Below are 13,500 nucleotides of genomic sequence, written 5' to 3' on the forward strand. Positions count from 1 at the left end.
CAAACTAAGGCCTGGGGGCCGGATCCAGCCCAATCACCTTCTAAATCCAGCGTGCTTTTACATGAGTAGAATGTGTCCTTTTATTTTAAATGCATCTCTGGGTTATTTGTGGGGCATAGGAATTTGTTGTTTTTTCAAAATATAGTCCACCCCCCCCACAAGGTCTGAGGGACAGTGGACTGGCCCCCTGCTAAAAAAGTTTGCTGACCCCTGATTATGAAAAACCTGTATTTTCTCCCAGTTGTATAATTTTATGAACTACCGTGTTCCCTTGCTTGCCTTTATTTCCTGAACTGAAACCCAAATTTTGTCACCTTCCCTTGTGGAGGTGCTCCAGCTCCCTGATAATTTTGGTCGCACTTTTCTGCACTGGCTACCAGAAAGCTACACGGTATTGCAAATGTGGCTGCACCTTGTGTTTGTATAAAGGAATTAACAGTTTTGGCTTTCGAGTCTTTTCCTAGTGATCCACACTATGGAATTTGCTTTTTTCACAGCTGCTGCACCCTGGTTTTGTTTTCATTGAGCTAACCTCCCTGACCCCAGGATTCCTTTCCTGGTCAGTCATTGTCAGCAGAAACATCATGTGTATATGTGAAATTAGGATAATTATTTTTTGCTGCGGTGTGCAGCAGTTTATATTGGACTTTGTTTGTCAATTTGTTGCCCATTCACTCAGTTTGAAGATTTTCATTTCATGCAATCCATTTCGTTTTTCGCCACCCTGAATAATTTGGGGCCGCTCATGGGGCTGCCATATGTCATAGCCGGGATTTGTCCTTTGAAATGGTATCCGGGTGGAATTTTCTGAAAGTGGCTGAAATGTCCGGGGAAACCTGGGCATAGGGCAGCCCGTATCGGAAGTGATGATTTTTTTTTTTGGCAATTTGCCTAAGAAATAGGTTAAAACTACCGGTACTTGCTTTCTGGAGATTTTGCAAAAAAAACCCCTGAGGCATCCTTGAAGATAGCAGCTCTGCAGTTGATGCCTAGTAGAGATAAGAAGATATACCAAGGTTCTATTTTGGAGGTGATGCAGAATTCTTTCTTGCGATCTTTATTACCTGTCCTTCAAGGTACACCTGTGTTTTGTTTTGTTTTAAGAGCATAAACTGAGCTAATCTCCATTTAAACTTGTGCTCATTTTGAACTTGCCTATTGGCTGAAGCTTACTTGCATGAATAACTCACCCCACCTGCCAAAAAAACAAAAGATGTTTCCAAGAACAATTGCAAACTTCATTCCAAAAGTCTTGTGTAAACTTAAGTTACAGCTACCCTACATGCTTATGGGATTATTACTGCAGATTCACATGCCTACTTTTTCTTCCAGTGGAGTTAAGCAGATGTTTAAAGAGAATCCACCTGTATTTTAAGTGGAAGGATTTGTATTCAATCACACAAATGTCTCATTCTTCTCGGTATCCATTATATAAAACATTTAGCTTGGAGAATTAACCCTTACTGTGGCTCCTTTAAGAAAAGCATTCAACAGCCTTACATCTCCAGTATATGCCTTCTATTTTCTTGGATGCGAGTTCCAACCCACCACAGATTTTGCATGTGTGGGTCCGGTGAGGCTGAGGATGACTACTAAATTTCTCTTTATATTAGCACCCTTTCAGTACCTACCCCAAGTCAGTAGAGCATGCAACTCTTAGCCCCAGGGTTCGAGCCCTGTGTTGGGCAAAAGATTCCTGCATTACACGGGGGTGGCCTAGATGTCTGTTGTGGTCCTTTCCAACTCTACAGTTCTACAATTCCCTGTACGCCGTGTGCAGCCAAAGACTTGTGCACAACCACCAGAGCAGCAAAACGTGCTGGGGCAGCTATGGGCGGTGTTCAACTTAAGTGCCGCTCAGAGAACACCTGTTGAAATTAGCAGGTCGACCACCAGCCTAGTATGGTGATCTCTGCCGTTCTGAATCTGTTAAAATTTTTCTGTACCCCAGATTGTGAGAGGTTTGTTTGCAGGAGCTCATTCCCACCTCCACCACCCCTCATGTATTCCGAATGTGATGTCTCCAGAACTCATTTTCGGTTTGTGGGGTGGTGCATGACATCTGTAGAATATGCCCCTCTCAGACAGAAGGACAGTACAGTATTGACAACACAATTGTGTGCTCAGAGTGTAATTGGGGGTGGGAAGGATCAAGGAACTTGGAATACTCCCAGCTGCATGCATATTGGCTTACTGACTTTGGTTCTACTTGAGTTTACTTTCCTGGCAGGGTGTGTGTTGTCTGTCCTTCAAGGGGAGAGCAGTCCTGAGTGCCGAGTATAACAGGCAAAATTTCCTCACGTCCCGGGTGTTGCTAGGGGGAGTTTGAGGTTGTTTTTATTTATTAATCACCGAAAAACACAGATGCATTATCTGTTTCTCTTCCGAAATGAAAGTGTGTGTGTGTGTAATAATAAAAAAATCATACACAAAACAGAAAGCATCAGTGTTTCATTCCAAAGTGCAGGTTCCCATGCAAGTAAAAGGATGAGCCCAAGCAGTTCACTGCCCCAATCAGGGTCAGGGTTTTGGTTTGGGGTTGTTTTTTTTTGTAAAAAAGTGCAAAGAGGAGGCCACGCGTAGTGCCACTGCTGTTGGAGGCAGGAGCTGAGCGGGGGCTAAGGCTAAGGGAAGCAAGAAAGAGAGGTGCCCCCCCCAATCCCTTTAACACTGAGGCACAAATTCTGCAAGTTTCCTCTCCTAAGGCAGCTCCTTAAAGTTTTCTAAGCGCTTTGGCCTTGGGGTGGCTTTCTGAATTGAGCCATGCAAGGCACAGAGGATCAAACGACGCTCGCTTAAGTTAGACCCGGCCTTGGGGGCGCACACACCCTACACCGTCCATGTGTGCAGACCCCATCCCATAGCACATACGGAACAGGCGACATCCTGATTCCGTTTACAGTGATGCTCCTTTGCGAGGCAGAAGCAGCGGGAAAGGCATGCCGGCTCAGGCTTCCCCACAAAAACGCATCCCCAAACAACCGGGGCTTGGCTTCTCTCTGCAGACACAAAGTCTTGTGCGGAGGAAAAGTCTGTAGTGTTGGGCTGCTCACTTGGCTTCTGTACGTCGCTCAGAGGCAGCTTGTCTGTTCGTTCCGCCAGGGGAACTTTCCTACGTCGATGGCTGCTGCCCTTGACGTTGGAGTGTAAGGCAAAGGCTGCGTAGGACCCTTCGCCGCCTGCTCCCGTCCTTTCGATGGTGGGCAGCAGGCTGAGGTAGTCCAAAAAGTGTCCACAGCTGCTACTGCAGGAACAAAAGGAAATAGGTGAAAAACAGACAGGGAGGTGTAGTTCAGTGGTAAACATGTCCTTGGAATGTACAAGGCCTTGGCTTCATTCCCTAGTAAAGGTAAAGGGACCCCTGACCTTTAGGTCCAGTTGTGGCCGACTCTGGGGTTGCGGCGCTCATCTCGCTTTATTGGCCAAGGGAGCCGGAGTACAGCTTCCGGGTCATGTGGCCAGCATGACTAAGCCGCTTCTGGCGAACCAGAGCAGCGCACGGAAACGCTGTTTACCTTCCCGCCAGAGCGGTACCTATTTATCTACTTGCACTTTGATGTGCTTTCGAACTGCTAGGTTGGCAGGAGCAGGGACCGAGCAACGGGAGCTCAACTTGTTGCGGGGATTCGAACCACCAACCTTCTGATCGGCAGGTCCTAGGCTCTGTGGTTTAACCCACAGCGCCACCCGCGTCCCTTCATTCCCTAGTACCTCCAGTTAAAAGCGGAGCTTGGATAGCAGGGCTGGGAATCACCAAGCATTTTTAAGAACATTTCTCTTCCCCCAAAGGCTCCCAGGAGCTGTAGTTTGCTAACAGTGCTGGGAATTGCAGCGGGGTGCAATGGGTAAACACCTCCCAGGGTTCCTTTTTGGGGTGTGCCTTAAATCTACGGTGTGTATGCAGAGGGAGACTGTGAATATCGTTGCTGTGTATAATCCTTCTAATTTCAAGGTTTAGGAATTGAACACAGATACGGCCACCAAGCTGCTGTTACAAAGGAGCACAAACACACAGCGACAGTTCTTAAGTCCTTGAACAATGGGCATTCAGACTACATAAAGCTCGAATCTTACTTTGTGCCCAGATACCACCAGTAGTGATGTATGGAAGTGAGAGCTGAACCATAAAGAAGGCTGATCACCGAAGAATTGATGCTTTTGAATTATGGTGCTGGAGGAGACTCTTGAGAGTCCCATGGACTGCAAGAAGATCAAACCTCTCCATTCTGAAGGAAATCAGCCCTGAGTGCTCACTGGAAGGCCAGATCCTGAAGCTGAGACTCCAATACTTTGGCCACCTCATGAGAAGAGAAGACTCCCTGATGTTGGGAAAGATGGAGGGCACAAGGAGAAGGGAACCACAGAGGACGAGATGGTTGGACGGTGTTCTCGAAGCTACCAGCATGAGTTTGACTAAACTGCGGGAGGCAGTGGAAGACAACAAGAACAACCACCACACACATTTGGGGTTTCTGCCTTAAGACGGGAAGAAAATGAAACTTTGCCATAGAACACACCTTGATGTGGGACTTGTTCCCTCCAGAGGGTTTGTTTAACCCTCTTCACTTTTGAATAAATATTTAAAGATGTGTGTGCACGCCCATGTGTATGTCTGTCTATCTAAATCCTCTGGAGCGTGGCCCGAGGTCCAGTACTCTCTCACCCTCCACCCCAGGGTCACGACTCACCATGCATCCAATATCACTGGCGAAGGTCACACCTTTGCTCTGTCGCTGCTCCTGGGACGTGTTGGTGCTCCCACCGCTTACAGAATTCCTCCTCATGATCCCTGCGGGGGCAACAAGAGCGAGGGAAAGGGACTATTACAAAGAGGTTTGAGCTCATTCACGATACCATTAGTATGGAAGGGGGCGGGTGGAAGGGATAAGGAAAATGCAGAGTTACGCAAGATCAACACTTATCGCTATCTATGCACGTGGTTCTTGGTGAAGAAGGGGATTGGCAGGTCCCTGCCCCAAGAAGCCTACATTCTCAACATGGGCACAACTGAGGAAAATGGGGATAGGGTAAAAAGCAGAAAAAAGATTTAAACTACTTGTATTTCGGCAAAGTTACAATGCAGGAGAGTGTAGTGAAAAGCCCAGTGACAAATCGCACAGTTCGGTGGAGAGGAAAGGTAATATGTGGGAAGCGAGAATTGATAAATAATGGCATACATTTCAGCCCCCTTGTCAAGAGATGTACGGGGCTTGTTCACAATACCAGCAGTGCAAAACGCTTTCCTACCAAGCACAGAGGCGGCTGGGACTGTTTGCTGCTGTGTAGCAGGGCCAAACTCTGACTCCTCTCGGTCTAAGCCTGTACCCCCACTGTGACTCTCAGCCTCTAACCCATGGGTAGGCAAACTAAGGCCCGGGGGCCGGATTCGGCCCAATCGCCTTCTAAATCCGGCCCGCAGATAGTCTGGGAATCAGTGTGTTTTTACATGAGTAGAATGTGTCCCTTTATTTAAAACACATCTCTGGGTTATTTGTGGGGCCTGCCTGGTGTTTTTACATGAGTAGAATGTGCCCTTTTATTTAAAATGCATCTCTGGGTTATTTGTGGGGCATAGGAAATCATTTATTTTTTTCCCAAAATATAGTCTGGCCCCTCACAAGGTCTGAGGGACAGTGGACTGGCCCCCTGCTGAAAAAAATTGCTCTAACCCTAGTCCTGGAAAACCCTGCTTCTCCTGACCCCCCTTGATTGCTCAAACCCCTTGCTTCTAGCACCTCCCAGCTTGTCCCTTCTGCTGACTGCTCTTCAGTGTCCCACCACAGGGATCTGAGACCGAAGTCGTCATCTTCTGTGCCCTTCTTCTTGGGGCTCTTGGGTGTGTGGTTCACACCAGTCTTCTAATCCAGCCAGTCCCTGACAGTGGGTGAAGATCCCTACTGGGAACAAGTGGGGTACCGAATCATCCTCAACCCGATGGTTGAAATGGGCATCAAAGGCCGTTGTGGGGGAAAGGGGCCTGCTCTGAGTCGCGCCAAGTTGCTTGCAGAGCCTAAGGGACCCCAGAGGGCAGCCCCTGCCATTTCCTCTTCAGGAAAGGGAGGAGACCAGCAGTGCTTCCTATTTGCTGATTGGCTGCTGCGGAGGCAACAGATCTTGCCTTCAAGGGGACACCTAGCAGAGGAAGTGGGCGATGCATTCTTCGGAGGCCGGATTTGCTGCCTAACAGATCCTGCCACCTGAGGCGGTCGCCTCATGTTGCCTCTTGGCTGGGCCGGCTCTGAAAGCTGCCTTAATAAAATAGTCTGGACTAATGAATCAAATCTTGGGAGAAAAGCGATGATAAACCTAGACAGCATCTTAAAAAGCAGAGCCATCACCTTGCCGACAAAGGTCCGTATAGTTAAAGCTATGGTTTTCCCAGTAGTGATGTATGGAAGTGAGAGCTGGACCGTAAAGAAGGCTGATTGCCGAAGAATGGATGCTTTTGAATTATGGTGCTGGAGGAGACTCTTGAGAATCCCATGTACTGCAAGAAGATCAAACCTATGCATTCTGAAGGAAATCAGCCCTGAGTGCTCACTGGAAGGACAGATCCAGAAGCTGAGGCTCCAATACTTTGGCCACCTCATGAGAAGAGAAGACTCCCTGGAAAAGACCCTGATGTTGGGAAAGATGGAGGGCACAAGGAGAAGGGGACGACAGAGAACGAGATGGTTGGAGAGTGTTCTCGAAGCTACCAGCATGAGTTTGACCAAACTGCAGGAAGCAGTGGAAGACAGGAGTGCCTGGCGTGCTCTGGTCCATGGGGTCATGCAGAGTCGGACACGACTAAACGACTTAACAACAACAATGAATCAAAGAAAACCCGGAAAGCACAAACCAACTTCAGGACCAAGAGCCACGTAGCCGCCTCCTCCACTTGGCACTTGCCAACCTGGGGCGGCAGCACGGCGGCAGCTTACCCTGAGGTTGCGCCAAGTCCACCCGCTGCAGGCTGCTGCGGCGCGCGAAGGGGTTTCCCTTGGAGAAGCGCCGCTGGCGGCTGGAGAGCATGTCGGCGGGAGACACGATCCCGGCAGGCGGCACCTTGCCCAGGCGGGCGTACAGCGCCTCAATCTCCTTCTTCTGCCGGGCTTGGAGAACTTCGACCTCAGAGAGGTGCCTGAGAACGAAAGAGCGGGTGTTGGGTCAGGGAGGTGGGGCGGGGGGGAAAGGGACCTCCCTCCCCCAACGAACCCCACACTCACTTCTGGCGCAAGGCCTGCAGCTCGTCCCAGACCTCGTCGTCCTCAGAGCTGTCCGAGTCGTCGCTGCTCGGGTACGAGAGGCTGTGGGAGCAGCTCATCCAGACAGGGGTGCTGGGCTGAGCCTCCCCTTCCCCTTCCGCTTCCGCCACAGGGGTGGTGCCCTCCTCAGCGTCCTGCACCGGCGTCCCACCCGGAGACCCGCTGTCCGACTCCGTGGTGCTGGAAGAGCTGGAGCTGTCGCCCCTTGGGGGGTTCTCGGGGAGCACATCCCGCGTGGGGGTCACCTGGAAACGGCCCAGGATCTGGGGCTTGGGCTCTGTCGGCGGGGGAAAGTGGGCGGGCAGGTTAACAACAATAATAAGGGACGTGGGTGGCGCTGTGGGTTAAACCACAGAGCCTAGGACTTGCCGATCAGAAGGTCGGCGGTTCGAATCCCCGCGACGGGGTGAGCTCCCGCAGCTCAGTCCCTGCGCCTGCCAACCTAGCAGTTCGAAAGCACATCAAGTACAAGTAGATAAATAGGTACTGCTCTGGTGGGAAGGTAAATGGCATTTCCGTGCGCTGCTCTGGTTCGCCAGAAGCAGCTTAGTCCTGCTGGCCACACGACCTGGAAGCTGTACGCCGGCTCCCTCAGCCAATAAAGCGAGATGAGCACCGCAACCCCAGAGTCGGTCACGACTGGACCTAATGGTCAGGGGTCCCTTTACCTTTACCTTAGGTTAACAATGAGGATGGGGAGAAACCTCAGGCGTCCCCCAATATAAAGGGGTTCTTGGAAAAAGAACCACCAGTGCTTAAATTCTTTAATAATGTTGGTACTAATTGTGTGTTTCCTCCTCGAGAGGTCCTGAGGGTGGCAACAGGAGAATGGGGCCTTCTCTGCAGTGGCTCCCCATCTGCGGAATGCTCTCCCCAGGGAAGTTCGCCTGCAGATAGAGAAGCAGAAGCCTCTTTTCCCTTTTAATCTTTTCTTTCTTTCTTTCTTTCTTTCTTTCTTTCTTTGCCTCCCCCTCTTTGTTTTCTTTATGATTGTCAATTCTTGATAGCTCTCTATTGCTTTTATTCTTACATATAAGTTTTGATTTCTGAAGATTTATATTCAGGATAAATGAAGATATATGCAGAAAGGTCATGGGTAGAAAAGGAAGGGAATCTGTGTGACAAGAGAAACCAGAGTTGGCTTTCCTCAGGTTGAGAAAGCGGGAAAACTCTCTCAAGTGAGAGGTGGGAAGACTCACTTCTTTGTATGTGGTTTTGAAGATCAAGGTAAAATAGAGGGATATATGTATTTAATTTTGTGTTTTATTGTGATTCTTGCTATTATTGTTTTGTTATTACTGTTATTTACTTTTCCTCTTTTCTTTGTATTGTTTTGTATTATTGCTTTTTAGATTAGTTTGGCTTTTAATGTATCATATGCTGAAAACTCTTATTAATAAAGTTGAGACTTATAAAGCTTAATAACGTAAAATGCCCTGAAGCCATAAATCTGTCCTCTGAGCGCTCGTTCCTCTTATTCCAAAGGAGTGCAGCTGCAGTTGCTAAGCGGGAATCATAGAATCAGAAGGGACCCTGGGTGTCATCTATCCCAACCCCCCTGGCAATGCAGGAATCTCAACACGCGGTCCCCCATCCCATTTGAAACCATGGCGGACCCTGCTTAGCTTTGCAAAGGTGAAAAGGCCACCACAATGAGAGGTCTCTCCATTCCTAGTTTGCGTTTTCTTGAGCACAGAGAATACGTTTCCAGGACTGGAGGTGGAACTCTGTGCTGAAGGCAGCTGCTTTCTCAAGCCCCGCCGCTGCCCCAAACACTTGCGCACCCTATTGCCACAGCTGCACAGATTTATCTCTGGCCCCCAAACACTCCACACCTTCATTGATGGGCGAGAGCCGAGGTGGCGGCAGCTTGGAGGTGGAAGAATCTGGCGCACTGAGCAGTGACCCAGACCAGGAGGACGCAGGAGGCACCTGTAGAGAGAAAGTTTTGTGTGTGAGAGGGGTCAGTACCAAACCTCCCCATTTCCACCCCATTCGCTGGACCTAATGTTAGCTCCCTGCCTCCTGGACACCCACATTTAGCACCCACACCCTGGGAAAACTAATCTGCTTGAGGTGATACCTGGTTTTCAACTTCACGATCTATCGCCAGCTAAATATTTGATATATCGATATATCACGACGTTTGAAAAAACGATGGTACTACGTAAAGGGGAACAGTAGGGCTGGGTGATGGCTGGTTTTCAACTTCACGATATATTGTCAGCTAAATATTGCGATATACCGATATAGCGCGACGTTTGAAATAACGATGGTACTATGTATAGCGGAACAGTAGGGCTGGGTGATGGCTGGTTTTCAACTTCACGATATATCGCCAGCTAAATATTGTGATATACCGCTATATCACAATGCTTGAAATAACGGTGGAACTACATAAAGGAGCTGGGTGATGGCTGGTTTTCAATTTCACGATATATCGCCAACTAAATATTGCGATATACTGCTATATCACGACGTTTGAAATAACGATGGAACTATGTCAGCAGAGGCATAAGCTGGTTCTTTTTTGTGACTGTGGTACCCAGTTCGGCTACTGATTGATTGTGTGACTGCAGTACATTGTTTATTGCTTTCATTTTATGGATCCATGGTCTCGTTAGATAGTAAAATTCATGTTAAATGGCTGTTTGAGGGGTTACTGTTAATCGTCCGGAATGGATTAACCTGTTTTACATTACTTTCTATGGGAAAGCTGCCTTGCTTTTGGAACGCTTTGCTTTTGGAACGGCCTTCCGGAACAGATTAAGTTTGAGAACCAAGGTACCAAGGTATTACAATGTTTAGCTGGCGGTACATTTGAAATACTTTATAGTCACTTGTACAACTTGTATACAGTGAGATTACACAAACACCCCCCACTCAGCTCTCTTAGTCTTAATTCCCCTCGTTTACTTACACCCACCCACCAAACCCGAAAGTCAGTTGCCCTGTTGTTATCTTTTCATTCAGCAGCCTAACAGCCCACAGATAGAAGCTGTTCTTTACCCTGTTGGTGCAACTAATCATGCTTCTATATCTTCTGCCTGAGGGCTACATTAAAGGTACCCCTGACCATTAGGTCCTGTCGTGACCGACTCTGGGGTTGCGGCGCTCATCTCGCTTTATTGGCCGAGGGAGCCGGCGTACAGCTTCCGGGTCATGTGGCCAGCATGACTAAGCCGCTTCTGGCGAACCAGAGCAGCGCACGGAAATGCCGTTTACCTTCCCACCGGAGCGGTACCTATTTATCTACTTGCACTTTGACGTGCTTTCGAACTGCTAGGTTGGCAGGAGCAGGGACCGAGCAACGGGAGCTCACCCCGTCGCGGGGATTCGAACCACCGACCTTCTGATCGGCAAGTCCTAGGCTCTGTGGTTTAACCCACAGCGCCACCCGTGTCCCTGGGGGATATATTACGGTGTTGTAAACCATGATGCTTCCTGAGATAGTTCCATTTCTTTATTTCCCAGCACTGCATGCGCACGTGGTCATGCACAAGTGTGTGGGGCGGGAGGACGCCTGCACGCACATCTGCACACTCACCATGCCATCGTCAGGCCTGCTGGTGGTTGGCGTACTCAGGGATGGCAGAGAGCCTGGAGGGGCTGGCATCCCCAACGTCCCGTTGACTAGCTGGGCCGGCTTGGCAGGAGGAACCATGACCTCAGGGTAGACAAATCGTGCGGGAGCTGGGCTAGGCGGGCAGAGCACCGGCGACTGTGAGACCGGCGAGGTGTAGAGAGGCCCCGCCTGGGCGGAAGCCGCAGTCACGGCGGGAAGAAGGGACTGAGCCACGCTCATCACTGCCAGGGAGAAGACGTTGGCAAGAGAGAGCAGCGGGGACGTGGAGGGGGTCCAGAGTGGGGCAGCGGGAGGCTGTATGGCGGGGCCGACTGGCGGGGCGGGCGGAGGGGGGAGGGACAGCGTGGGGAGGAGGGGGCTCAGCGGGGCGATGGGCTGGGGAACAGGGAAGAGGTACGGCGGCGTGGCAGGAGCTGTCGGCAGCATGTGGTACGGCGGCCAGGTCTGTGCCGGCACGCAGGGGACACCTGTAAGGAGGAAGGCAAATTTGGCAGGTGAGCAGAAGATGCAAGGAAATAGCATCATTGCAGAACACATTGCTTGTAGGCAGGGAGGCCAAGCGAGATGCCTTTGTTTTTATTTACGGTGGTACCTCGGGTTAAGAACTTAATTCGTTCTGGAGGTCCGTTCTTAACCTGAAACTGTTCTTTTTTCCCCAAAAAATTTTTTATGGGTTTTCACAACATTATAAACAAACACATAAGACAAACAAACATAAATGATAGCCTTGTTAATAATTACACTTATTAACATTGTTAAGTGACTTCCTTGCTTCCCCTTGGTTGAATTTCATTGCATATCCTTTTAACGCTTTTCCAAATCACAGTTCTTATAAAATTTAACTTAAACATTAACATCCTTAGATCTTCACATTATCAAATTAAACATATAACCTGAAACTGTTCTTAACCTGAAGCACCACTTAAGCTAATGGGGCCTCCTGCTGCCGCTGCCGCGCGATTTCTGTTCTCATCCTAAAGCAAAGTTCTTAACCCGAGGTACTATTTCTGGGTTAGCGGAGTCTGTAACCTGAAGCGTTTGTAACCTGAAGCGTATGTAACCCAAGGTACCACTGTATTTATAAATCACCATCATCATTTTATGTTTCTTTGTACCCCGCCTTTTCCCTGACGGTGGGACTCAACGCGGCTTACGGATAAAAGCAAGAATTGCTAAAAACGCAAGGGGGGGGGGGAACAATAATTAAGAAATACAGTCGTACCTTGGATCTCAAACACCTTGGCTCCCGAACAAATCGGCTCCCGAATGACCGAAACCCGGAAGTGAGTGTTCCAGCTTTCGAACTATTTTCTGTAGCCAAATGTCTGGCGAGGCTTCCGCAGCTTCCGATTGGCTGCAAGAGCTTCTTGCAGCCAATCAGAAGCCGCACTTTGATTTCCGAACATTTTGGGAGTCGAACGGACTTCCGCAACGGATTCCGTTCCGACTTCCAAGGTACGACTGTAGTTAAAACAGTAACGGAACTAAAACTATATACAGAAAGGAGATGGATGGACTGCTTAATTATTAAAATTCTCTTAATAAAATTATGGATGATATACAGCTGTCTCCTACAGAAGATTGGATATTTCGCCAGACGTTTCTCCAAACCCAGAAAACCTTTTCAAAAACCCACACACTCCTATATGAAAGTGTGTCCGATTCGGTATATTTGTTCAGGATTCACACCCACACCCATCTACACTCCAAACCCTCTGTTTGCAACGGGCCATCCCATTTCCTTGCTAAATACTTAGATATCCAACCCGTGTTCCACAGTTCAAAGGAACTGGAGGGATGTTGCATTGGAAAGCAGGAGCGATAAGGCTCCCAGGCTGACACTTGCCTGGGCATTTCTATGAATGCAGGAAGCTGGAAACAGATTGGTTTTACCTGTGGGTACTGTTGAAAGCAAAGGCAACCCAAAGTTCTGGGTGCTTGGAGGGGGAATCCTGGAGCTGAAGGACTCGTTCTCAGAGACGGGGTCTACCAGAGAAGCTTGGACGGGGGACGTGACTGACTGCCCAGGGCTGGAGCAACCAAAATCTGAAACAAGGAGCAAAGAGGTTAGTTAGTTTAGTTTATTACGGCCATAGGCCCATATTTAATACCTCATACAGCAAAACAGGTATAACAAGATAAAATTAATAAATTAAAATACGTTAAAATCAGGTACATCGCAAACCGTAAGTTTCTAAATTCCATTAAAATAAGAACAATATAGCACTTAAAATATCAAATTATCAATATATATCAATATTATTTGAGCAAAATCAATAATCATAGAGTAATCCATTTTTCCTCTTATAAGCTAATACTGTTATCAGAAATCTGGCAACAGAAAGGGACCTACTCGGATCAGAATCTTGCAATAAATATATTAGCTGTGTTTCCAAGGAGTCACCTGGGATTTCCGATAATAAGAGGTTGAGGGAACGTTCTTTCATATGTGGTGGACTCAGAAAAGGGTAAAAGGGTACAGTGGTACCTCGGGTTAAGAACTTAATTCGTTCTGGAGGTTCTTAACCTGAAACTGTTCTTAACCTGAAGCACCACTTTAGCTAATGGGGCCTCCCGCTGCCTCTACGCCATTTCTGTTCTCATCCTGAAGAAAAGATCTTAACCCGAGGTACTATTTCTGGGTTAGCAGAGTCTGTAACCTGAAGC

The 13,500-nt window shown here is 48.5% G+C and overlaps 2 protein-coding genes across 4 annotated transcripts in view; one reads left to right on the plus strand and one right to left on the minus strand.

Annotated features, from left to right (window-relative positions):
- Nucleotides 1-13,500, plus strand: part of LOC310747938 (tigger transposable element-derived protein 1-like) — a 943,100-nt gene that overhangs the window by 777,498 nt on the left and 152,102 nt on the right. The gene's annotated exons all lie outside the window — the stretch shown is intronic.
- The window catches only part of WNK4 (WNK lysine deficient protein kinase 4), a 57,436-nt gene continuing 46,255 nt past the window's right edge, over nucleotides 2,320-13,500 (minus strand). For both annotated transcript variants that reach the window (XM_083582452.1, XM_083582453.1), the window contains 7 exons: nucleotides 12,727-12,879; nucleotides 10,795-11,300; nucleotides 9,083-9,179; nucleotides 7,209-7,524; nucleotides 6,924-7,123; nucleotides 4,689-4,789; nucleotides 2,320-3,244 (listed from right to left, as the gene is read on the minus strand). In XM_083582452.1, coding sequence (XP_083438578.1) covers nucleotides 3,242-3,244; nucleotides 4,689-4,789; nucleotides 6,924-7,123; nucleotides 7,209-7,524; nucleotides 9,083-9,179; nucleotides 10,795-11,300; nucleotides 12,727-12,879 — 1,376 coding nt within the window. In that variant the 3' untranslated portion in view covers nucleotides 2,320-3,241. The remainder of the gene's footprint in view (nucleotides 3,245-4,688; nucleotides 4,790-6,923; nucleotides 7,124-7,208; nucleotides 7,525-9,082; nucleotides 9,180-10,794; nucleotides 11,301-12,726; nucleotides 12,880-13,500) is intronic.

This window comes from Podarcis filfolensis (assembly GCF_964270895.1).
Source record: "Podarcis filfolensis genome assembly, chromosome: 13".
In the NCBI taxonomy this organism is placed as follows: Eukaryota; Metazoa; Chordata; class Lepidosauria; order Squamata; family Lacertidae; genus Podarcis; species Podarcis filfolensis.